Below are 27,188 nucleotides of genomic sequence, written 5' to 3'. Positions count from 1 at the left end.
TTTGTGATCTTAGACAAGTAACTTATTTTTGTTTCAATTTCTTTGTCAATAACAAAAGGGTAATAGAACATAAGTAGATAAACTCCAACGGTTTCCTGGATATTTCGTCTTTCTTTACATAACCCAAATTCATTTGCAAGGAGAAAGAAAGGGTTATAGTAAATACATTTGTTGAAAATATGATTAATCATTTTTAAATATGTTAAATATCTTAAAATCTTAGAATAACTGTAGCCATTCAGTGCAGTCCTGTGCAGGCTCTGCCCAAACTGGAATCCCAGGTTCACTAGCTATGCAACTTAAACAGCAGGTTTTTGTCTTTAAAATACAGCTAATAATGATAATTACCATGTAGAGGGGCAGTGTGGATTAAAAGAAACGACGATTGTGAAAAGCCTAGTACCAGGAATACATGAAGCACTCAATGATAGCTGCTCTAGAATAGAATTATAAGGATATTTCAATAGAGAGGTAATGACTGATAGGTAATACGTCTCCTATGTCTGATAGGTTAAATGTCTTCCTATGTCTGGGTGCAACAATTTGGACTTGCTTGTTTCTCTTTTCTTGCCTAATTGCTCTAAGACTTCTTGTGCTATGTTGAAAAGAAGTGGGGAGAGTGAGCATCCTTGGCATGTTGAGAGGAGAAGCTTTCAGTTTTTTACCACTGAGTATGATGTTAGCTGTGGGCTTTTCATCTATGACCTTTATCGTGTTGAGGTACATTCCTTCCATACCAAGTTTGTAGAGTTTTTATCATGAAAAGATGTTGACTTTTGTCAAATGCTTTTTCTGTACTATTGGGATAACCATGGTTTTTACTCTTCATTCTGTTACTGTAATGTATGATTACATTGGTTGATTTACATATGTTGAATCACCTTTGTATCCCAGAGATAAATCCCACTTGGTCATGGTACATGATCTTTTTAATGTGCTGTTGAATTTGGTTTGCTTATTTTATTTTATTTTATTATTTTGATGGAGCCTTACTCCGTCACCCAGGCTGGAGTGAAGTGGTGCAATCTCGGCTCACTGCTACCTCCACCTCCCAGCTTCAAGTGATTATCCTGCCTCAGCCTCCCGACTAGATGGGATTGCAGGCATGTGCCACCACGCCCAGCCAATTTTTGTATTTTTAGTAGAGATGGGGTTTCACCATGTTGGTCAGTCTAGTCTTGAACTCCTGAACTCAAGGGATTTGCCCACCTTGCCCTCCCAAAGTGCTGGGATTATAGGCATGGGCCACTGTGCCCAGTCTGGTTTGCTAATATTTTTAAACAATGGTTGCATCTCTGTTCATCAGGGTGTATGTTTCTTGTTCACTGTTGCATTCCCAGAAGGCCTAACACAATTGAAAGATATAAATATGAACAAATATATAAATAAGGTAAGCATGTGTTTTTCTCTGACTTAATAGCAAAGCTTTGTCCAGCTTACACATAGAGACATTGGTTCCTCTTTGGTTTCTGGAATATGAGTCACTCATATGCCCAGCCATTATAGACAGGTTTTATTTAACTTTTGTGAGAACTAACTCAGAGATTGACTCATCTGACCCATGACACCTGCCTATAGATTCTACCTCTAGTTTGTCAGAAAACTTCCTTGGTGCAAAAACAAACATCAAAGCATTTCAACCTTCAATACACTTAATGCATTTATCCCTTATTCTAAAGAAAGAAGGCATTCACAAAGGGAGCTCTGGACAGCAGGGGAAATGAAGAAAAAAGATATTCTGAAAACAAGAGCTGGCACCACGTAACCAGCACTGCTGAGGGGAATTCGTGCTGGATCTGGGCAATGGCAGCAGTCTAATCCCAGAAAGAGAATGCTCATCGATGGGGTCTGTCTCAGGTCTCAACTTGTCTCAGAGGAACCCTCCCCTGCACTCTCCACTCCCTTAGTTTTGAACCATGGCTCAAAAAGCAAATAATAATTCACTTTCACTTAATAATGGTAAATGAGTTGCTCTGTAGGGGACATCAAACTACTAGTTACTAATACTATTACCAAAACTTTTCTGCCTGTCATTTCCCCTGATTCTTAGGTCTCTATTACCTTACTATATTTTTGTGATTGTTATATTACTCTCCATACCATATTTAATGTATATTAGGATAATAATCATTTGTTGATTAACTCTTCTCTGGTCAGAGGTAAACAACTAAGTTCCTTTTTGTTAGACTTTAATAACTATGATATTCAAAGCAGCAAAAATATCACCTGCTACATTTGTTTCCCAGTTAAGAATTAAGATAATTATGATTAAGAGATACCCCATTCAAACCATTACACTGGTAGAGAAGGTACTTTAAAAAATATACAACATTGCACATCCAAAAGAGAAAACATAAACTTTAATCCTATGAACCAGGATGGAACAGAGTACACAGCTGCTGTACACCGATACACACAGCAATACACTAGGAATATTTTGCTTTCCAACTTCTCCTGGAGCTTCCAAGTCATCACAGACCACAGTTTTTACCAACTGCTTTGCCACTATAATACTCAAATACTATAATACTTGCCACTATAATACTCAGTAGTGCTCAGATTACCATCTTTTCAGTTTCCAGAATCAATTTCCTTGCCATTTGCTGCCCAGCCCTTAATACTCAAATTTCAGCTTTCCATTATGGCAGCACCCCATTTCTAGGGATGACATTCTGTAAACATCAGAATGGGTTATTTTATGCTGCAGTATCAAACAGTCCTTAAATCTCAGTGGATTATCTCTCACTCAAACTACAAGTCTGCAGTTTTATCAAGAATGCTTGCTTTATCCTGGTCATTCAGGGAATCCAAATGACAAGGGCTCCAGCTAGACACAGCTTCCACAATTGCAACTGAGAAAAGAGCTCCTTTTGGCTGAGAGTAGTGGCTCACGCCTGTAATCCCAGAACTTTGGGAGACCGAGGCGGGCAGATCACGAAGTCAGGGGTTCAAGACCAGTCTGACCGACATGGTGAAACCCCATCTCTACTAAAAATACAAAAATTAGTCAGGCATGGTGGTGCATGCCTGTAATCCCAGCTACTCAGGAGGCTGAGGCAGGAGAATCTCTTGAACCTGGGAGGCAGAGGTTGCAGTGAGCCAAGACTGTGCCACTGTACTACAGCCTGGGCAACAGAGTGAGACTCTGTCTCAATAAATAAAAAAATAAAGAGAGAGAGAGAGAGAAAGAAAGAGCTCCTTTCAGTGCATCTCATTGAATATTAAATGTTTCCACCTAGATATGGCACATGCCAATTTTATTCACATTTGCTTTGGTCAAAGCAAGTCATGTAATCAGAGGGGGCAGAAAGGTGAAATTCTCTTATATGTCTGGAAGGTGAAGACCTAGAGTATTTGTGGAGCCCTAATGACCACTAGACCTCCCAATCCCTTCTTCCACCAATTCCTCTGCTAATCATAGAAGTCTGTTTTGTCTTGTTTTTTTTTTTTTTTTTTTTTTTTTAAGCTAAGCCTTTGGGAAATATCATCCTAAAATGCTTCCCTTCAAAGGCATACAAATTGTGTCTCTAGAGAGTACACAAATCAGGGGGATAGAAGCTAATATGAATATCATATTACTTGTTCTTTATGTAGCTGTTCTTTTACTTCAGACACAAGTCAGTGAAAATGGTTGTTGGTAGCGCCTCTGAAAAATAGAAGAGCACAAGGCATTCACATAGAATTTAGATTCTTAGATCTTTGCTCTTTTTAATTATCAAAAGGGCTAGGAAAAGGGCTTTGGAAGAGATCTATAAATATTCCTCTCTTTCCACCTCTCAAATATAGCCACTATTTAGGTTCCCCTGCAATATGAAAGCCCAAGTGCTACAGCAGCCTCATCTTTGCACAATTGCAGAAAGAAATAGGAACCATTTTCTTCAACGCAGAGACACCTATCACTGAAAATTAAGGAAGAACTCAGTTTCTGACAGGCGTTTGTGAGTTAAAGCAGCTACAAGTAGGTAAGAGATACGTTTACTAGAATGAAATTACATGTTGTGCTGCTCAAACTGCCGTGCACAGTCACACTGCAAGTTAAGAAAGATTTCCTTTGCAAAATTTTTCTCCACCATACATTTTTTTTTTCACACTAATCTCTCTTTCCTTAACTAAAGCAAAATCAAAACAAAATACCCATTTTTGAGTGGGCGACACAAAGTATGTAAATACTGTCTTTTATTTAATCTAAAACCTCGCCAATGAGTTTTGTATTTTATCTCCTAGGGCTAAAAAAACAAAAGAAAACCAAACACCAAATGCCCTTTTTACTTGCTAAATCCCTTTTATGTGAAAAGTATGAACAAAAAGGAAGACTTCTTTGCTTCCCACATAACTTCTATATTCAACTTTTTCCATCAGCTTTTCCTTTTTTAAAACCATGAATACCATTGTCAAGATAATCTAAATGTATAGAAATGGATAAAATGGGAAAAATTTTTAAAGTGGTATTTAAATTGTTCTTCAGTTACTTTATGCAATGATTTGAAATACTACTTTTGAAATACAACAGTGAAAACAATCTCTCTAATATATTGCCTAATTATTAAAAATTTTACAGAAACAATGACTACAAAAAAGTGTGAATTTTAGTTTGTTCTCTAAGAATATTATCTATTTGCCAGTGACTAGTTAAATTATCATTTTTACAGCATTTAAACTACATTTTAGAATACCCACTGGGCTATGTTATCACATATGTTAAAAATAAACCCATTTGAGGCCGGGCGCAGTGGCTCACACCTGTAATCCCAGCACTTTGGGAGCCCAGGGTGGGTGGATCACCCGTGGCCAGGAGTTCGAGACCAGCCTGGCCAACATGGTGAAACCCTGTCTCTACTAAAAATACAACAAAACAAAACAAAACAAACAAACAAAAAAAACTATCCAGGCCTGGTGGCATGTGCCTGTAATCCCAGCTACTCTGGAGGCTGAGGCAGGAGAATCACTCGAACCCAGGAGGCAGAGGCTGCAGTGAGCCGAGACTGCGCCACTGCACTCCAGCCTGGGCTACAGAGCAAGACTTTGTCTCAAAACATAAAAAATAAAGCATTTGTAAGACACTGGTGATATATAGACCTGAGTGATAATGTTCAAAGAAAAAATCGTATTAATGGATTTCTCTCCTCTGAAACAGCAATCATGATTAAGAACAGCTAATGACAACAATCATAGGGGCCTATAGAATACATGGCTTACCCTAGCAAATAGTATACATGTGACCTTGATAACTAGCAGAGAACAGTCATCAATCAGCTACCTTTGAAGATACATTTATTAGTCCATTCTCATGCTGCTGTGAAGAAATACCTGAGAATGGGTAATTTATAAAGAAAAGAGGTTTAAATGACCCATAGTTCTGCATGGCTGGGAAGGTGTCAGAAAACTTACAATCATAACTGAAGGCGAAGCAAACATGTCCTTCTCCACATGGCAGCAGGAGAGAAAAGTTCCAAAGAAATGTGGAAAAGCCCCTTATAAAACCATCAGACCTCATGAGAACTCACTCACTATCACGAGAACAGCAAGGGGGTGACCACCCCCATGATTCAATTACCTCCCACTGGGTCCCTCCCATGACAAGTGGGGATTATGGGAACTACAATTCAAGATGAGATTTGGGTGGGGACACAGAGTGAGACCGTATCAGTACACTAATAAGAAACATATGTAAACATAGTAAATAAATATTGTTTTAAGAGAGACCATCTTTAAACACGTTTGATATTAGTTTATCTCCTTTCAAATTCTGACGTTTAAGACCCCTATAGAGAATTTTGTAGGGAAGAAGGCTCCCAAGAACTGTATGTTCTTCTTTAGCACCCTACCTAAACAAGAATTAACATTAACATTAATCATTTGGAAATGTGTACACTGATGTATCCTTTGTTCGCCTAGAACAAAAGCAGTCCTAGTGTAATAATTAAAAACTAGGGCTCTGGAGTCAGAGACCTATGCCTATAACAATAGCACCTATCTTACAGGATTGTCATGATTAAATAAATAAAGATATAGGATGTAAAGTCTTTGGCCTACTGCCTCAAGCAAAACATACTATCAATAAATATTTCTTATAATTATTAATTATTAATTATATTAATTATATACTTAATTATATTAATTATAATATAATTATTCAGAAAAGCTATATGGGAAGTTTACAAATAGGAAAAAAGATGGAGGTTAAATAGTACCATAGGCCACATGTGACTCATGAAGATGAGGTGTGAATACCCATCTAAAAAATCATACTAATTTTCATAACAGTATTGAAAATCCATTTTTGTTTACCTGCTAAGAATTGAGTTCAAAATGTCATATTATCTCCAGCAACATTTAATGATAGTGCTAAAGCACAAAAGATAAGATAGAGTGTATTTTCCTCAAGTACTTAGTTACTATGATTTTTAAAGCATTTGCATTAAAAAAATCAACCGCCAGAATTAAAACCAAGAATAAACAGATTTTTTTTCTCTTTTGTTTCAAAAGGCAGGTATACAGGATAATATACACCAGCACCAGCTATAATCAATTACAGTAGTCCCCTTATCTGGTGGGCATACGTTCCAAGACCCCAGTGGATGCTTGCAGTCCTGGATAGTATTAAACCCTATATATCCTATGCACGAACTTATTTTTCCTTCTTTACAATTGCAGGGATAGAAGATCCATTCTTACCATATTTCTTAGCATATGATATGTTAACCTCGCATATGATTTTTTTTCTTTCCTTATTTTTTTCTATCCTTTTTTTTCTTTCCTTTTACTTTCCTAAGTAGAGAACTTTCACCTTTTCACTTAAAGGAAGCCATATTGCTTCTCTTCGGCTTAACCCAAATTGCCAGCATCAACACTCTTGTGCTTTGGGCCATCACTATCTAAAATAATGATCACTTGGACACAGCACTGTAATACCTTGACAATAGATCCAATAAGTGAGATAGCTACTAAGTAGCTAAAGGGCAGGTAGCATCGACAGCATGGATAGACGCTAGACAAAGAGATGATTGATCTCCCGGGAGGGTATGAGTCTTCATCACACTATGCAGAACAGCACACAATTTAAAATTTATGTATAGTTTATTACTGGAACATTTCATTTAATATTTTCAGACCACAGTTGACTGAGAGAAACTAAAACCAGGGAAACCATAGTTAAGGGGGAAATACTGTAGAACATTTGTGAGATGGTATCTCATTGTGGTTTTGATTTGCATTTCTCTGATGGCCAGTGGTGACAAGCATTTTTTCATCTCACACCAGTTAGAATGGCAATCATAAAAAGTCAGGAAACAACAGGTGCTGGAGAGGATGTGGAGAAATAGGAACACTTTCACACTGTTGGTGGGCTTGTAAACTAGTTCAACCATTATGGAAAACAGTATGGTGATTCCTCAAGGATCTAGAACTAGAAGTACCATATGACCCAGCCATCACATTACTGGGTATATACCCAAAGGTTTATAAATCATGCTGCTATGAAGACACATGCACACGTATGTTCATTGCAGCACTATTCACAATAGCAAAGACTTGGAATCAACCCAAATGTCCATCAGTGACAGTCTGGATTAAGAAAATGTGGCACATATACACCATGGAATACTATGCAGCCATAAAAAAGGATGAGTTCGGGTCCTTTGTAGGGACATGGATGCAGCTGGAAACCATCATTCTCAGCAAACTATCGCAAGAACAGGAAACCAAATGCCGCATGTTCTCACTCATAGGTGGGAACCGAACAATGAGATCACCTGGACTCGGGAAGGGGAACATCACACACTGGGGCCTATTATGGGAAGGGGGGAGGGGGGAGGGATTGCACTGGGAGTTATATCTGATGTAAATGACGAGTTGATGGGCTGACGAGTTGATGGGTGCAGCACAGCAACATGGCACAAGTATACATATGTAACAAACCTGCACGTTATGCACATGTACCCTAGAACTTAAAGTATAATAATAATAATAAATAAATAAATAAATAAAGAGCATTTAGTGCTAGAAAGTTGCCTTTCAGCACTGCTTTAGTTGAGTTCAACATAAAAAAAAAAAAAAGAACATTTGTAAATGTTAGTTTACATAACTTTTCTTGGGATTATATAATTATTCAATTGTATATTATATCATGCAGAATCACTGTGCTTGGGGAGTGTCCCACAGCCACGTGAAAGTGCCCTTCTTGCTGTCTCTCCATTTCTAACTTTTCTGTTTGAACTTGTTCACATACTCATAAATAACGGTGACTTCACAAAAAACAAAGTTCCATAAGACATGGATTATTTTTTAATTTCAAGGATTGGGCTGGAGAGCTAAAGGAAACTACATAAAGAAGAAATGCCAATGAAGCCGATGTGATTTGTAAAGAGGTTCCTTTTCTTTATCACTTCTCAGAGCAAAATCGTATCCTGTCAAATATACTAGGCAATTTAGTATTTATAGGAGACAGTTTTATATATCAGATCTTACTGATGAAAATTACAGCTTGTTTTTGCTGAATCAAAAACCTACCTCTGGTCAAATCTTAAGTGTATCACTATATTAGCAAAACTTCTCTTTTATAAATGTGAATATACACAATATGTAAGAAGAAATTAATTCGTAAAATAATTAGGATAATGGTTTTAATAGCACATAGTAGCTACCAAAAATGTCCCTCTAGATAGAATTCTGTATCTCTAAGGAAAATTACACCCAACTCAAGTCCTTTAGTGAGTGAGGCAAGGCAGAAATAAGTAAGTGAAACAATTTCCTACCAGAACAAAGTGATCCTAACATTTCCTTTCTTCCAGAAAGCTCTTGCGGATTTTCCCCAGTCAGGATAGGGTTTGTCCTGAAGCATCATATCAGTGACCTGAAGCAATGAAAGAATCTTATTTAGCACTTTCAGAAATCTTAAAATCAGATTTAACTATAAGCCTATAATTTACATTCTATTGAGAACAGAATAAGTACACATTTTAACATTATAACATATGCAGAAACAAAAATTAGGATATACTTCATTCAATTAAAAACTCTAATGGTTTATTTGACTGTACTGTACATACGGAATAAGCACATTTCAAGTCATTCAACATGTCAGATATTAAGATTTTTTTAATATTAAGATTACCTTATATAAAGAAAGTACCTTTGAATATTAGTATCACCATAGAAACAAAGCATATGTAACAAATAAAATATTATATTCTTTAAAAGTTTGTCTAAATCTGAAAGTCAAGCATTCCCTGATGTCTAGACTTTTAGTGATATCATTAATCAAAATATTATCTTCTCTTTTCCTCTTCCTTACTTCTTCCAACTATACATGTGGTAAACTACTCGTACCCAGTTTTATAGCATATTTATTCTAATTAGCCAGCATTCTCTCACCCACAATTCTATGCCTTCATCTAAAAATGTTCTTCCTCTTTTCTTCACCTGCACAGATTCTGCCCATCTTCTGAGGCCTAAGTCATATCACTACTGTGATGTCTTCACTGTTCTCTCCCACTTATAGAAAACTTGTGTTTCTTGACCCATCCTTCTCATGTCATGTATCACCTTCTACCTTCTCTTTTACTTACTTATATACTTTTTTGTCTCTTCACTAGGCTTTGAAATCCTTGAAGGTGGAGATCTTTCTATCCCTTCTAATGTCAAAGGGATTTTTATATACTAGACCAAAATATTTGCTCAAGAAGAAATGATAAAATAAATTAAGATATAAATACCTGTTTTTAAAGATCCATTAACAAAATACATTGCTCATTTACCACATCACATATTAATGATTTCAGCAGAAGCCCAAAGTATCATAAATAGTTAATCTATTAGAAAGGTATTTTAAAAATCCAATGAGGATGGATAATAAATTTCCTTTAAAAAAGCGTTACACAAATGTGTGTGTATGTTACATACACGCACGTTTCCCATTTCCAGAAAATCTGCCTTCCCTTCAAGAGAAGAGAACACTATTCCAATACTTACAATTTTGATTAATAATGTTCAAATTCAGACAAGATAGATTCAAAATTATGAAAATAGAAATGAAATGAGGTTTATTGCATTAAGAGAGAATTTTCATCATCCACTAAAATAAATTTTTCTCTCGTGCTTAAAAAGCTTTATCGGCCGGGCGCGGTGGCTCAAGCCTGTAATCCCAGCACTTTGGGAGGCCGAGACGGGCGGATCACGAGGTCAGGAGATCGAGACCATCCTGGCGAACACGGTGAAACCCCGTCTCTACTAAAAAATACAAAAAAACTAGCCGGGCGAGGTGGCGGGCGCCTGTAGTCCCAGCTACTCAGGAGGCTGAGGCAGGAGAACGGCGGGAACCCGGGAGGCGGAGCTTGCAGTGAGCTGAGATCCGGCCACAGCACTCCAGCCTGGGTGACAGAGCAAGACTCCGTCTCAAAAAAAAAAAAAAAAAAAAAAGCTTTATCATTGCATTTAAGTGTAGCTTTCAACAGTGGCCTTGATATGGGTGAAATGTAATCATTTATGATGAAAGATGGTGATTCAGTGGGGAGTACTGTTAGATCAGTGACCCCTTCAATAGTACTGGATTTCCTGTAGAAGGCACATCAATTCTCAAGCAGGGGCATCCAAAATGGTCTCTGGAAACATTCACCAGCATGTCACTGCTTCACATGCTCACTTAGATGACACAATCAGAATGGTGGATAAGGATTCTAGTTTACAGGAAAGATCTGATATTAATTCTTCATATTATTTCTCAATGTCATTTCTAGGAATAGAGTTCCAACATTCTCTTGGTTGATGAGAACCAAAGATAGTCCATTCCCCTTCACTGAGTAACACTACAGATTTATGTAGGCTCTATCTAACATAGGGCCTACAATAATTTCACATGATGTGGCTTCATTGTTGAATAAAAAAAGATTCAACAATCATGCATGGTTTTAATATAAACTTTCAGTTCATTTCTCTTTAAACTGTCAATCACCATCAATGTGAATGCAACTAATATTAAGAATTCAAAAAGGAAAACATTTTTTACTTATTTTAAAAGGGAAACTAGTTCATCAATGATTTTTTCATCTGTTTATCTTCTTCTTGATCCTTTTAAATTACAGGATTATATTTTCTCACTCAAATTAATGCCCATGGATAGTATTTCCCATCAAAATGATTCATGATACTTATCAAAAGGAGTAAAGGGAAGATGGTAGAATAAAAATTAACCATGAATCAGGTGAATTACATTGTTACTGAAAAAAAAATAATAAAGGTGAAAACAGAGAAATTTAAATCTCACATACTCTTAGGAATAAAAAGAGCTTTATATCATAACTCCTCTTGAGGAAAAAATTGCTATTTTTTTCCAAATACAATTTCAGCCACTGTACCTTTATAACTTTCTTTAATAACAGGTCTCATGTCAAATATTTTAACAAAACCTAAAGGTTACATGAATAAGTACGTAAATAAATATTTCTTGTTGCATCAGACTTTTAAAAGATTTAATTAATTCTCTTCAGTAATATTTATCCTGTTCCAGAAAGAATCAACATGGTAATAAATATTTCCAAGGAATAGAATGATTACTGGGTGGGTTTTATTCAATTTTCAATGTTTTCTCCAGGGCACTTTCTGGGAAATACTTATTATATTTTCTAGACGGAAGCAATCTGCTGCTGTATGACCAATTATTACAGCTGCATGTTTTGTAAAAATGACATTCAAGGATAAAGCATTTTCCCAGGAAAATGGTGAGATGAAGCAAAAAAACATTCTTTCAGATGGCAGGCAGCTGATCTTTGTCACCTCCAGCTCGAACTCTTTATTTTAAGTCATATCATCAGATCAATGTCAGGTCACTTGCAACTAAATTGGCAGGAGCAGAGACAGTCATTAAAGGGATGCATTCCATAAAGAAAAATCCAATTATCTCCTGCATTAGAGAAATCAAATTCATTTCTGGCGTTGGTCAAGGACAGTCTTTGTGGGAAAAGATGCCGGAAAGGGAGACTAAAGACAATGCCATGAGGTTTCTATGCAGCATAAATACACAAAACCTGTGAATGCCTCTCTCACAGGCAGGTATTAGAATTTGAAATTGCAAATCTTTCTATGCTGAGCGAAATGTGCTTAACTCTTTGAATCTCAAAATCCTTCCCTTCCCCTTTCCTCTCTAGTAGGTCCCTGTACAGAACTCAGAATCTCATTATGGCACTCACCACATCATGGCTTATCAGATAATCTTTTTCAGTAGAATATAACTTATTTGAGAATACAGATATTGTGCAATCTCAGCAAAAACATGCATTTTGAGGTTTAAAAGTCAGTAAATGATTGTTTAAAAAAACTATCTCTACAGAAATCTAAGTGAAATCTTTGCTTTCCTGTGAGGCAAGCCTGTATGATGCCGGTTAACAACAGCATGAAAATAGCAATGACGACAGTTATACTTCACGTTGGCTGTACAGCTTCATGGATTACAAAGCTGTTAATGGATTTTTCTTATTAAGCATCACAGCAGCTTTGTAAAGTAAGTCATTATTTTCCACCTTTTAGCAATGGAGGAAGAGAAGTCAATGAGGTTAAATAACAGAGCAAGGTCACCATCTATTATACCATTATGTGCACTATTTCCAGAGTCAGCCTGCCTGGGTTCTAACCCTAAATATATCTCTTAGTAGGTTTTTTTTTTTTAATTTAGGACAATGTAATTAACCTCTCTGTGCCTTGTTTTCTTATTAATCACCTATGAGCACAATATATATATATTAGCAGGTGGTATAATAATTATTGGTGTGTTATTGTTCATATCTGAGATTTCTATCCAGTCACTTTGCTTTATATCAGTAATGTATCACACAAATGGATTTAGAGTCAAAGGATTTGACAATCTTTTCTATGAAGACAAGACTATCATATATTGAACTATTAGAATATGATAAAGACATAATTTAATGTTACAGTATGATACAGTCTATAATTGCCATTTAAAATCAAAGGGAAGGAGGTCACTGAAGGCTGCAGTCTTCTAAGAAGGCTTCATAAAATATTTGTGTGACAAAACTGAGTATTAATTGACATTCTGTGTGATTCTCTACTTTTGCCATTCTTATCTTCTTAGCCTGACTACAAGCTAATTCTCATGCAGGTACTACATATACTATATCTAAAGTCATATTTGATATGGTTGTATGCTAAGCATGTGATACTCATGTAAAATATTGATTTATGAGGGATACAAGGCCAAAATAGAAAAATAACTATGGCTATGTAGTGTCGCTCTTGAGGTAGCTACTAATTGGTGGAGTATCATTTAAGATAAATAAGCGTTATTCTATCAATAAACAAGCATATACATAAAGGATATTAATGAACATAATAGATAAAATTTTATTTGCTAGTATGTCATTTTATTTCTTTCTACTTAACAATATATTGACATCATTCAATATTAGCACATATAAAACTGTTGAGATCGTTTCTTCTTGCTTTAGTCATCCATCATGCCTTTTTAAAAATTGTTTTGCCTTTTATTTTAGGTTCAGGGAGTATACGTGCAGGTTTGTTGCATGAGTAGATTGTGTGTCACTGGGGTTTGGTGTACAAAAGATTTCATTACTCAGGTAGTGAGCATAGTATCTGATAGGTGCAAGTTTTTGATCCTCACCCTCCTCTCACCCTCCCCACTCAAGTAGGCCCTTGTGTCTGTTGTTCCCATCATTGTGCCTCCGTATATTCAATGTTTAGTTCCCACTTATAAGTGAGAATATGCAGTATTTGGTTTTCTGTTACTTTATTAATTTGCTTAGGATAATGGTCTCCAGCTGCACCCACGTTGCTGCAAAGGATATGATTTCATTATTTTTTATGGCTGCATAGTACTTGATGGTATTTATGTACTATATTTTCTTTATCCAGTCCACCACTGATAGGCATTTAGGTTGATTCCACGTCTTGCTATTGTGAATAGTGCTGTAATAAACATCTATGTACATTTGTCTTTATGGTACAACAATTTATATCCTTTAGGCATATGCCTGCTGGGAACAGGCCCCCAAATCTGGCCATAAACAGGCCATGAGAAACTGGCCATAAACAAAGTCTCTTCAGCACTGTGACATGCTCGTGATGGCTATGATGCTCACACTGGAGGTTGTTGGATCACCAGAATGAGGGCAAGGAAAACCTGGCCCACCCAGGGTGGAAAACCGCTCATGGTGTTCCTAAACCACACACAACAGCATGAGTGATCTGTGCCGTAAGGACATGTTCCTGCTGCAGATAACAAGGCAGAGCCTGTCCCTTTGTTTCCCATAAGGAATGCTTTTAGCTAATCTATAATCTATAGAAATAATGCTTATCACTGGCTTGCTGTCAATAAATATGTAGGTCAAACTTTGTTCATGGCCGTCAGCTCTGAAGGCTGTCAGCCCCCTGATTCCCACTCTGCACTCTAGTTCTGTGTCTTTGTCTTAATTGCTCCAGCACCACTGGGTTAGGGTCTCCATGACCGAGCGGATCTCGGTATATGCCCAGTAATGGGATTGGTATGTCAAATATTAGTTCTATTCTAAGTTCTTTGTGAAATCTCCAAACTGCTTCTCACAGTGGCTGAACTCACATTCCCACCAGCAGCATATAGGCATTCATTTTTCTCTGCAGCCTAGTTGGCATCTGTCATTTTTTTTTTAATAGCCATTCTAACTAGTGTGAGATGGTATCTCATTGCAGTATGATTTGCATTTCTCTAATGGTTAGTGATGTTGAGCTTTTTATATATATATATATGTTTGTTGGCCATGTGTATGTGTTCCTTTGATAAATGTCTGTTCATGTCCTTTGCCCATTTTTTAATGAGATTATTTGTTTTCTTGCTTGTTGATTTATTTAAGTTCCCTATAAATTCTGGCTATCAGACCTTTGTCAGATGGATATTTTGCAAATATTTTCTCCTATTCTGTAGTGTATTCATCTGTTCTCACACTGCTAATAAAGACATACCCGAGACTGGGTAATTTATAAAGGAAGAGGTTTAACGGACTCACAGTTCCACATGGCTGGGGAGGTCTCATAATCATGGCAGAAGGCAAAGGAGAAGCAAAAGTATGACGTACATAGTAACAAACAAGAGAGCTTGTGCAGGGGAACTCCCATTTATAAAACCATGAGATCTCATGAGTCTTATTCACTACTACTAGAACAGTATGGGGGAAACTGACTCCATGATTATCTCCACTGGCACCTCCCTTGACATGTGAGGGTTATTACAATTCAAGGTGAATTTGGGTGGGCACACAGCAAAACCATATCACATGGGTTGTTCATTTACTCCGTTGATAGTTCATCTTTAGTTTAATTATGTCCCACGTGTCCATTTTTGTTTTTGTTGCAATTGCTTGTGGAAACTTCATCACAAAGTTTTTGTCAATGCCTGTGTTCAGAATGGTGTTTCCTATATTTTCTTCTAGGGTTTCTATCATTTTAGATCTTATATGTAAGTCTTTAATCCATCTTGAGTTGATCTTTGTATATAGTGAAAGGAAGGGGTCAGTTTCATTCTGCATATGGCTAGCCAGTTATTCCAGCACCATTTATTTAATAGGAAGTCCCGTCCCCATTGCTTGTTATTATCAACTTTGTTGAAGATCAGATGGTTGTAGATGGTTATAGGTGTATGGTTTTATTTCTGGGTTCTCTAACCTGTTCCATTGGTCTCTGTATTTGTTTTTGTACCAATATGCTGTTTTGGTTAGTGTAGGTTTCTAGTGTAGTTTGAAGTCAGGTAGTGTGATGCCGCTGATTTTGTGCTGTTTGCTTAGGATTGCTTTGGCTGTTTGGGCTCTTTTATTGTTCCATATGAATTTTAGAATAGACTATGGGTAATTCTGTGAAAAATGGTAGAAATAGCACTGAATCTGTAAATTGCTGCAGAAAATATGGCAATTTTAACAATACTGATTCTTCCTATTCATGAACATAGAATGCTTATCCATTCATTTGTGGCATCTCTGATTTCTTTCAAAAGTGTTTTCTAATTCTCATTGTAGATATATCTTCCACCTGCCTAGTTAGCTGTATTCCTATGTATTTTTTCTTTTTGAGGCTATTGTGAATGAGCTTGTGTTCTCGATTTGGCTCTCAGCTTGGACATTACTGACACACAGAAATGCTGCTAATTTTTGTACACTGACTTTGTATCCTGAAACTTTACAGAAGTTGTTTATCAGTTTAGGAGCCTTTTAGGGTTTTCTAAGTATAGAATCATATCGTCTGTGAAGAGAGAGAATTTGACTTTCTCTCTTCCTATTTGGGGGTCTTTTATTTCTTTCTCTTGCCTGATTGCTTTGGCTAGGAATTCTAGTACTATTTTGAATAATAGTGGTGAGAGTGGGTATGCTTTTCTTGTTCTCGTTCTCAGGGGGAATGCATCCACATTTTGCCCCTTAAGCATGATGTTAGCTGTGGGTTTGCCATAGATGGCTTTTATTACAGAACATACATTCTTCTCAGCTGCACATGACACACACTCTAAGATCAACCATATGCTTCGCCATAAAGCTATTCTCAACAAATTCAAAAACAGAAAAATCATACCAACTACACTCTTAAACCACAGAATAATACAAATAAAAATCAATATCAAGAAGATGTATCAAAACCATACAATTAAATGAAACTTAAACAATCTGCTCCTGAATGACATTTGGGTACAGAATGAAATTAAGGCACAAATAAAAAGTTCTATGAAACAAATGAAGACAAAGAAACAGCATACCAGAATCCCTAAGACACAGCTAAAGCAGTGTTAACTGGAAATAGTGCTAATCACCTACATCAAGTTAAAAGGGTCTCAGATTAACAACCTAACATCATACGTAGAGGGCTACAAAAACAAGAGAAAACCAACCAAAAAGCTAGCAGGAGAAATGAAGTAACCAAAACCAGAGATGAAATGAACAAATTTGAGACATGAAAATCCATACAAAAGATGAACAAAACAAAAAGCTGGTTCTTCAAGAGAGTAAACAAGATTGATAGAGTACTACTTAGATTAAGTTAAAAAGAGATTTAAATCAACACAATTAGAAATGACAAAAGGGACATTATCACCGACCCCACAGAAATACAGAAAAACCTTAGAGACTGTTGTAAGCATTTCTGCATATAAAGTTAGAAAAACTTGAAGAAATGGATAAATTCCTGAAACATATAACTTCCCAAGATTGAACCAGGAAGAAATTGAAATCTTGAAAAGACTGAAACAAATTTCAACATGGAATCAGTAATAAAATATCCTACCAACAACAACAACAACAAAGGCCATGTGTGGTGGCTCACCCCTGTAATCCCAGCACTTTGGGAGGCCAAGATGGTCAGATCACCTGAGGTCAAAAGTTTGAGACAAGCCTGGCCAACATACCAAAACCCTGTCTCTACTAAAAATACGAAAAAAAAAAAAAAATCCGGGCGTGGTGGTACACACTTGTAATCCCAGTTACTCGGGAGGCTGAGGCAGGAGAATTGCTTGAACCCTGGAGGCAGAGGTTGCAGTGAGCGGAGATCACGACACTGCACTCTATCCTGGGCGACACAGTAAGGCTCCATCTCAAAAAAAAAAAAAAAAAAAAATTGCTACTACTTCCAAAAAAGTACTGGACCAGATGGATTCACAGCCAAATTCTATCAGACATACAAGAAGAGCTAGTACCAATCCTACTTAAATTATTACAAAAATCAAGGAAGAGGAATATCTCTGTAACTCATTCTATGAGGTCAGCATCATTGTCATATCAAAACCTTGAAGAGTCACAGTGAAAAAAGAAAACTGCAGGCCAGTATCCCTGATGAACATACACACAAACATCTTCAACAAAATACTAGCAACCAAATCCAGCAGCATATCAAAAAGCTAATCTGCCACAATCAAGTAGGCTTTATTCCTAGGATGCAAGTTTGGTTCATTATATGCTAATCAATAAATATGATCCATTTATTGGATCACATGAACAGAATTAAAAACAGTTACTACATGATCATCCTAATAGATGCAGAAATGGCTTTTGATAAAATTCAACATGCCTTCATGTTAAAAATACTCAACAAACTAGGCATCAAAGAATCATCATACCCTTTTATGTGCATTCTTCTAAAATATGAAAGGTTTCTATTTTGTTCTAATTATTATCTTTATAATTACACTTCATTTAGGCATGTATTAATATTTCCTATTTATTTAGATTTTACTTACTCCATACTATGAGCATGGATAGGAAAATTTTATTTCTGCTTCCTCCCCCTCTGTCTTCTTTCCCTTCACTACCCTATTTTATTATTTTTCCTATTAACATATTTAACTCTTTGAATATCTTATATTCCTATTTTATCACCTTTAATGATATCTTCACTCCTCATCTATAAAAAATGAGAAAAAAAATATTTTACTTTCTTATACTATATGTAATTTTTATGTTCTTAGGGTTTGGAAAAATTTCTACGTTCTGCTTTATAATTGGAAGTTATACATTTCTTTTAAACTTGACCCTAAAACTAAATTGGCAAGAGAATTATATAGCCTATAACCAAATTGCTTATCTTTAAAATACTTGGCCAATAATTAGGCTGAGTTTAAAATTATTGGGTCACATTTTTTCCCTAAGAAACTAGAGGCATTCCTTTATTGCCTTAACATTGTTGATGCTAAGAAGTGAGAAAACTGAACCTGAAATTATTTTTCTCCATCTCTCCAGGTAAATTAGTTTTATAAAGTATTCTTTTTATATTTTGAGTATAATAATTTTGCTAATTTTATTGATTTGCATCAATTTTCTAGGCATGATTTGCCCTTTCAATCTAAGAATTCAAGTTTTCCTTTGTTCTGTTCCGTCTTTTTGGAATCTTATCCTAATCCATGACATTTATTTTCCATTACTTTAGTTCTACTTTTGGGGGACAACAATTATGTATATGCTGGGTTTCTCTGTCCTCTATGTCTACATTCCTTATTAGCTTTTAATTTTGTTCACTGAGTTAGGACCTATACTGAGGATTTTGGAGTGTGTCCAGTAATATTTGTAGAGATTTCAATTTGACCTTTATTTATCTAATTTTCTTTCTTCCATGTTTCTTTCCTGAGTCCACTATCTTTTATTTCATCTTCTATTGTCTCACATCATCCTCTCTGAATTCTTGTACCATTGCTTTGAAACCTTATTTTAAAAGGCAATTACTTCCCTAATTTTTAAAAAATTCAATATAATATGTTTGGTTACCATTTTCCTCTGGTCCTTGGTAGCATTTTCTGGTGGAGGACTCTTGCAGCTTCTGCTGGATTTTCCTATCATTTTCTTCCTTTTTTCTTCTTAGTAACAAAATTCTCATGCTAGTTCCTTTGGGACCAATTGACATCTGAATGATGTCAGTTTTTTCCAGACTTTCTGTATCCAAGAGGCTCATGTTGAGGGGTGGTAGGATCTACTCAGCCAACACACCCTACCCGCATTGTGCCAGGGCTTTTAGAGTCTGGCACCTACCTTGAAGAACTGTCCTTTACCAACTTTGCCTTTGATCAGCAACTATCATGCTTCTTCTTTTCATTGTCTTGAAACATAGTTGACCGTCACTGCATTTGGGAACCCTCCATTACAGACTGTGATTCAGAGTTAGATATGTCACTTAGTCTTAATATAAAGTTAGCATATTTGATTCCTGTTCTCCGTGTTCTTTTGGTTGATTGCCAAAACCTCTCTATTTTAAAACAACATTTCTGAATTGTTATTTAAAGTGATTTCTAAGAGGCCCATTTACAATGACACAGATTTTTGGCAAATTTGAGCATATATCACCCAAAATAATTAGTATATCCATGAGAGGCTTGTTTCCTTTTTTAACAGTATCCATCAGATGACCTAAATAACATTCAAAGCCAGTTTTTAATTAACAATGTTTTCTATTAATGTCTTCCCCAAATACAACTTTGTTCAAAATAAAATAAATGTAATAGGAGATTTTGTAGGAGTTTCAACATAAAACCATTTCAGCTCTTTTGAGAGATAATTTTGAAGAAAGGTTTTGTTTAATATTCAGTATATGTGATAAACTAAACATTGGGTTTATATGACTACCTATCTTTATAACATATATGAAACATGAAAAGTGTTTCATAAATGGAATGCTAAGGGGGTTTTTGTTTCTTTTTTTTGTTTTGTTTTTTGTTTTTTGAGATAGTCTCGCTCTGGCACCCAGGCCAGAGTACAGTGGCATGATCTTGGCTCACTGCAACCTCTGCCTCCCGGTTTCAAGCTGATTCTCCTCTCTCAGCCTCTCACGCAGCTGGGATTACAGGTGCGTGCCACCACACCCCACTCATTTTTGTATTTTTAGTAGAGATGGGATTTCACCATGTTGTCCAGGCTGGTCTCGAACTCCTGACCTCAGGTGATCCACCTGCCTCGGCCTCCTAACGTGCTGGTATTGCAGGCATGAGCCACTGCGCCCGGCTGTTAAGTATTCTTTAACAGCATTTAGTAGGTAGATTTTTCATCTCTTTTCTTAAAGATAATAGTAATATCATAGTCCCACATTGGTAGCGTCTCCCATCTCATGAAAATTGTAGCAAAATATGCCACCAGAAATAGGATTTTCATAGATTTCCTTAATTATCTTTTAAATACTTCAATAAACATCCTGGTGTAATTGTTATCATGGCCAACATTCTTTTAGTTCCTTGTGCAACTAAGAAAATCAATTGAGACAATTAGGGAAGAATTGCCCCACCACTGAAATATTGTTTTCCTGACTTGGTTGATATCATTTTATTCTATTCAGTTTCATTCAGGAAAATATGGTCATGTATTGGTCAGTATATTGTGGTCATACACTGGTTCACATCAGGAAAAATACTTTAGGTGAAATTATAAGCAAGTATTTGGCACTTTCTCAGTATGCATAGCCAATTAATGCCAAGCTTTCAATATTAAAAAACCCATAATTTAACATATGCTTTGAAATTTCCTATGCTGGCTTATTCAGTGACAGGATGGAAAGATACTGAATTTCTTTTAATTTGTAAAAGCAGATTTAATGTTTGAGAACTTTTACTGCCCATGGAATATGGTTCAGGATATATTGATTTACCAATAGCCAAAGCCAACATCAAAATGAGAACATCTTCACATACACAGGCCAAGAGGAAAGACTCTTTATCATGATGAAGGACATGAGCACTGACTAAGAGTGTTGGGACATTGGTTACCAACCAGAAAATGTCAGAATTTAAATTGGAGAGGAGGTGAGGTGAACAACAGGGCTCCAGTATTTCTTCAAGTTGTTCATTTTACTTCTCTGCTTCTAAGCATATTGATAGAAAGTCCTAAACACACTGCAGTCGTATTTCCCAAAGTTTATCCCAACATCATCATAACTTAGTATGAAAAATGACTCCATTTTTTTTATATTTGATTGCTTATAACTTTTAAGCCTCACCCCCTCCTTCTTCCCTTTCTGCCTGACACTTGAGAAAACTGATACGAAAACTATGGTGCCCCTTCCTTTGGTACCAGCAGGAAGTTTAAACCATGTATGGAAATCCTCACCCTGGTTTCACTCCAAGTACACCATAAAAATTCCAAACCAGTTTCCTTTCTAGGCCCTGGCTCAAGTTATTTTCAGATTTGCCTGGGAGCCTCCATGCTCTCCCCAGAAAGCCTCGTTACTTATGAAATAAACCTTTTATACCCTCTTGGGGTAAGTCTGACATCATTTGTCTCAACATCTGAACGAATTTTGGGTGTGTGTCCATCCTATGTATACAGAATGTTAACAACAGTAATAAACCCAATATCATCATGACAGATAAAGAGCTTCTGGTTAATTTTTCTCATTTATTATTTGAGGTCCCAACTTTTCTTATGGAATAGGCAATACAAACATCCTCTGCGGTGGCCCTGCTTTGTTGGTAATTTTGCATCCACTGTAGCATAGCATTATTTTCTTATACACCCACTTATATTACTCTGAGATGGAAACAAAGTCTAAATTTCATGTCTTTGACACTATGTAAATACTGTACTATATAGGATGTATGTATGTAGTTTTGCCCCCCTTTTGCTGCCCTTCCTTTTCCAACCATACACAGCACATCACACACACAGACATACATATATGATCCGTCTTACACAACATCACTTCCAACTGAGACAAAGAACAACCCAAAGGCTAACCAGAAAGGATTATGCATACTCACTGAGGAACATTAGCTGAGTATACAATTAAGTGAATGGAAACTGCAGATGAAAGTTTCCTAAATCATCTAGTGATGCCTTGAATAAATTGCCACAAGAAGTATCTTAAAATCACTGCAAACATCTACTGGTGAACATTAAATCTGGAATGTATTCTACAGCATTTTAGAGGCACAACCAGGATTTCATAATGCATGAATATTAATGCACCTGCTTATTATCTCAATGATAGCCTGCCCTGCTTTTGTGATGTATTGCACCTTATTGCTGGATCCCTACTGATTTACAATGAGTGATGGACTGTTATATTATTAAGTAAGGAAATTGGGCATGTCTCAGAATATAGAAGCATTTAGAGAAAGACATCTGAATCATCTGAATACAGAAATATATACAATCAAAAAGTACCTTTCCAGGCAAGTTCTGCAGAGTTTCAAAAAGTGTGTTAACAAATACAAAATAAATATGATGTGCCCCAGTACGATTTGCTTTCCACCACATTGAATTGTAATTTAGAATAAATGGAAAACAAGAGAATGATCACTGGTTTTGCTGAGCAAGAAGCCCGAAGAAAGAAAAAAAAAATTACACCATCTTCTAGCATGCTATTCCTTACAGGTGGCTAAGCTATAAAACAGTATTAGCCCAATATTATATGATTGAGCATTTATTTTGCCTGAAAGAATGAGTAACTTTCAGGATGCATACCTTCTCTGCTTTGTTAACATGGATAACTGATCATTACTAGATAAAGTAATTACATACAATATACCGTAATATAATGGCTCTGAAAATGTATACAGGTATGGAACGCTAATAGAAAGAAAAATAAAGCATGTTTTCAAAAATGTGATCATAAAAAATATTATCCACAAAGGAGCTCTTGGAACACACAACAAAAGCAAATATTTTCTCAAAGGGAAAATAAATCTCACCTTAAAGATCCTCAGCTTTCCAGTTTTTTAAATGAAATGGCTACTACATGCTATCCCTAATGACGGAGCCAAAGGAGTTGGCTCAGTCACTCAGGTCCTGCACCACTAGGTAGCCTGCCATATTGTTTGCATAATACCACTTATCAAAATGGTTCAGCCAGCTCTATAGGGTGACAAACCCAAATCTGTAGGCTAGTGTGTGGAAGATAACTATAGGCTTGATGTTTGTTTCTAATGTTAGGAAATGGCAAGTCCAAGAAAAGACTGGTAACTCAACCATCTGACATAACCATAACCATTTTCAGAATTTGAGAGATTAAAAAGTAAGAGAACTATCCAGTAACATGGCTTATAAGTTTGAGCAAGCATTGTTTCTATCTTTTATTGTTGCTTGAAAACAGAATTATAATGTTACGGACTGAGTGTTTCAGTGATATTCATAATAGAAAACTTAGAAATTTAAAAGCAATGACCGAAATGTATACCTTTGTAAAAAGAAATCCTACTTAGCGTTCAGTGTCTAAAAATAAAGTCAAATATTTTTATTTTAAATATAAGTGAAATATTGGCTTTAGGACATATTTTTAAGATTACACCAAGTAAAAGTATTTTAGTAAAACCATTTCATTTTCTGTTGTTTTGTTAAAATATCTGATGTAATTACATATCCAAGATATTTTCATTTTACTTTTCTGATATTTTTCTATATTGAAGCATATGGTTATATCTTTGATCTCTGCTGCATTGCTGTTGATAGTTTATTTTTTTCACATGGTTTATTTGTACTTTTAATCTTGATTAATCTTATATTAGTTTTATTAGCCTTTCAGATAAAAAATTTTGTATATTTCGATCCTCTATATAGTACCTTTATTTTTATTAATTCTGCTCATATCTTTATTTGCTTCCTAATATATTTTTTGACTAATTTACCCGTTCTTTTGTTTTTCTAAATTCTTAATGCTAAATGCTTACCCTATTCATTTCAGTGCTTTTTCTTTTCCACCATAAGCACTATGATGATGGGTTTAACAATCATCAAATTCTGTCAACTTACTCTTTCTTTTTTTTTTAATGAGACATGGTTTTGCTCTGTTGCCCAGGTTGGAGTGCAGTGGCACAAATCATAGCTCACTGTGGCCTTGAACTCCTGGGCTCATGCAGTCCTTCTGCCTAAGGCTTCCAAGTGGCTTGAACTACAAGTGTGTGTCATCATGCCCAGTTAATTATTTATTTATTTTAGGAACAGGGTCTTGCTACGTTGCACAGGCTGGTCTCGAACTCCTGGCCTCAAGTGATCCTACTGCCTCAGCCTCCCCAGTAGTTGAGATTACAGGCATGAGCTACCACATCCAGCCTAATTTATTCTTTATAAATTTTGAAAGTATATTATATGGTAATACAAGTTTAAAATTGTTACACGTTCATTATGCAGTATCTCTTTTTAATCCTAAAAATGCTTTGTTTCCTGTCAAAAGTCTGTTTTGCTAGACAGCAATACAACTATATCAACTTTGTTTTAGGTCATATTTTCCTGGTATATGTTTTCCAGGCATTAACTTTCAAATGTTCTATTACTTTACGTTTTAAACATGACTCTGAGAACAGTATATGTGAGATGGAACTCCGAGAATGACCTCCTATGGCCCTTGCTCTTGTGAAATCTCCTTCCCTTTAGTTCTGGGTGGAACCTGTGACTATGATGAACAGCAAAAGAAAGATTATTGGGTGGTCCTAATTTACTCATATGAGCCCTTCAAAAGCAGTAGAAGTCAGTGATATTGGAAGCTAGAGAGGAATTAAATGCAGGGATGGTCTCCTTTGCTAACATGGAAGAGACAATTTGAAAAGACCTAGGGTGGCCAGGGCCATTTCCAGAAAGGAAACAGGGACCTCAGCCCTACAAGCAAAAGCAACTGAATTCTGCCAACAAGTCGAATGACCTGGAAATCAGGTTCTTCCCTGGCTCCTCCAGGAAAGAGCCAAGTCTGGCCAATAATTGATTTCAGATTTGTGAGAACCTAGTGGAGCCCACAGAGACTTTTGACTTACGGAAGAGTGAGCTATCAAATGCGCCTTGTTTAACGCTGTTAAGTTTATGGTAACTTGTTATGTGCAGTACAAAACTAATACACAGCATATAGATGGAAATGTTTTAAGCTAGCCTGCTAATCTTTGCTCTTTAACGGAAAAATTACATTAATTGTGCTTACTAACAGAATTTTTTCTACCACTTCATTTTATATGTTCCTTTGCTCAAACTTTTCTTTGTGCTTTCTTTCAGATTAACTGAGATTTTATTTTATTTTTGACAGGGTCTTCCTCTGTCACCCAGGCTGGAGTACAGTGTCTTAATCCTGGCTCACTGCAACCTCTGCCTCCTGGGCTCAAGTGACCCTGCTGCCTCAGCCTCCCAAGTAGCTGAGACTACAGGTGTGTGCCATGCCACCATGCCCGAATAATATTTGTATTTTTTGTAGAGACAGGGTTTCCCCATGTTCTCAAACTCCTGAGCTCAAGCAATATGCCTGCCTCAGCCTCCCAAAGTGCTGGGATTACAGGCTGGGATTAAGTGGAATTAAGTGCTGGGATTATACCACACCTAGCCCTGAGATTTTATTTTCACTTCATTTCTTCCTTTCTTCTATATTGGTTTGGATTTATATTCACTAGGAAGTTGTCCTACCAATTTCACTCTGCATACTTAAATTAGCAAAATTGAACTAATCAATATCACCATTCTACTCCACCAATTCAAAACATTTGTGATCACTTAACTCTCATAACTCCTTCCCAACCTTTATGGAAATTTTTCCAGAATTTCAGTTCCACTTGACTTTTATTAACACTTGCTTATTTTTCAGAAAGAAATCATTATGGTAGTTGTTCAATATGATACATATTTGCTTACATTTAAAAACATGTTAAACATATTCTCTACCTTTGTCTGATACGCTCTTTAACCCACAACTGCACTGTTCATTTCAATCATTTAAAATTTTTTTCCTAAAAGTTCTGTTTGGGTCATTTTCAAATGCTTCAGTCTTTCATTCCTCACCCATATTTTCAATTTCCTCTTTATTTATTTGCATATATTACTTTATGTTCTATATAGATAATTCTAATAATTAAAATCTTTGTGGGTCTGATTCTGCTAGTTGTATTTACTGCTGTTTCTCATGACACTCGTTTCTTTGTGTGTTTTGTAATTTTTAATTATGCAATCATGTTTATCAGTCATTTATTTGTGGAGGTATTTTAAGGACTGATTTGTTAGTGTGTCCCCTCAGAGAGAATTTTTGCTTGGTTCTGTGAAGGGCCTAAGGAAACTTCCAACCTGGGATCTCTCCAAAATAAATTTTTATGTGGAGTTTTTTAAGCCTACAGGTAGTGAGACTCTGGGCCATCAACTCACTTGAGGAACAGAATATTATGAATTCTCAGGGGATACTTTCTGTTTTCCTCTCTCTAGGATCTCTGACAGGACAAACCAAGTTTCCAAAGCACCTTTTTATTTAGGGTAGTTTTTTTTTTTTTTTCCCCTTTAATTTTTCAGTGAGAGTGTAGCTATACAGGGGTCCTGGCCTTATATTGGTTGTTTCTGATTTGACAACATACTTTGTCTGAGCCCTTGGGTTTTATTTCACACGAGTGAAAAACAAGTGCTCTAAGTCACTAGCATTGGCAAATGCCCTCAAGTCAGTCACAGCCCCACTCACTACCTCTCTGGGTTTGAGTCACACTTTATTTTTGGTCTCTAAAGATATCCTTTACTTTTGTACAAAAGACCATGGTTTTGAAAAGATTGCTGTTTTTCTTATCTGTTTTATTTTTTAAAATTATATAGCCAAAGTGTTTTGTATTGGGAAAGTGTTGCTGTTCCTTTTTCCTGGTTGTCTTGTCTACTGTATTCTTAGGAACAGTTCAATTTGTCCATACTCTTTCTCTCACCCTCATTTTAGCATTGTAGAACACAAGATGTTTTAACAAAGAATTCAAGTTTTCATCATTAGTCCTAGAAAGATATGCTTAAAGTTCAGAAAGAATTAAT

At 36.1% G+C, this 27,188-nt stretch overlaps 1 protein-coding gene across 6 annotated transcripts in view; it reads right to left on the bottom strand.

Annotated features, from left to right (window-relative positions):
- TMEM117 (transmembrane protein 117) overlaps positions 1–27,188 on the bottom strand; it is a 548,292-nt gene that overhangs the window by 172,396 nt on the left and 348,708 nt on the right. For all 6 annotated transcript variants that reach the window (XM_021922226.2, XM_021922223.2, XM_021922228.2 and 3 more), the window contains one exon: positions 8,754–8,851. In XM_021922226.2, coding sequence (XP_021777918.1) covers positions 8,754–8,851 — 98 coding nt within the window. The remainder of the gene's footprint in view (positions 1–8,753; positions 8,852–27,188) is intronic.

This window comes from Papio anubis, chromosome 9 (assembly GCF_008728515.1).
Source record: "Papio anubis isolate 15944 chromosome 9, Panubis1.0, whole genome shotgun sequence".
NCBI classification, from domain to species: domain Eukaryota; kingdom Metazoa; phylum Chordata; class Mammalia; order Primates; family Cercopithecidae; genus Papio; species Papio anubis.
Note: the sequence above shows the minus strand (reverse complement) of the source record. Positions and strands in the feature narration are given on the sequence as shown.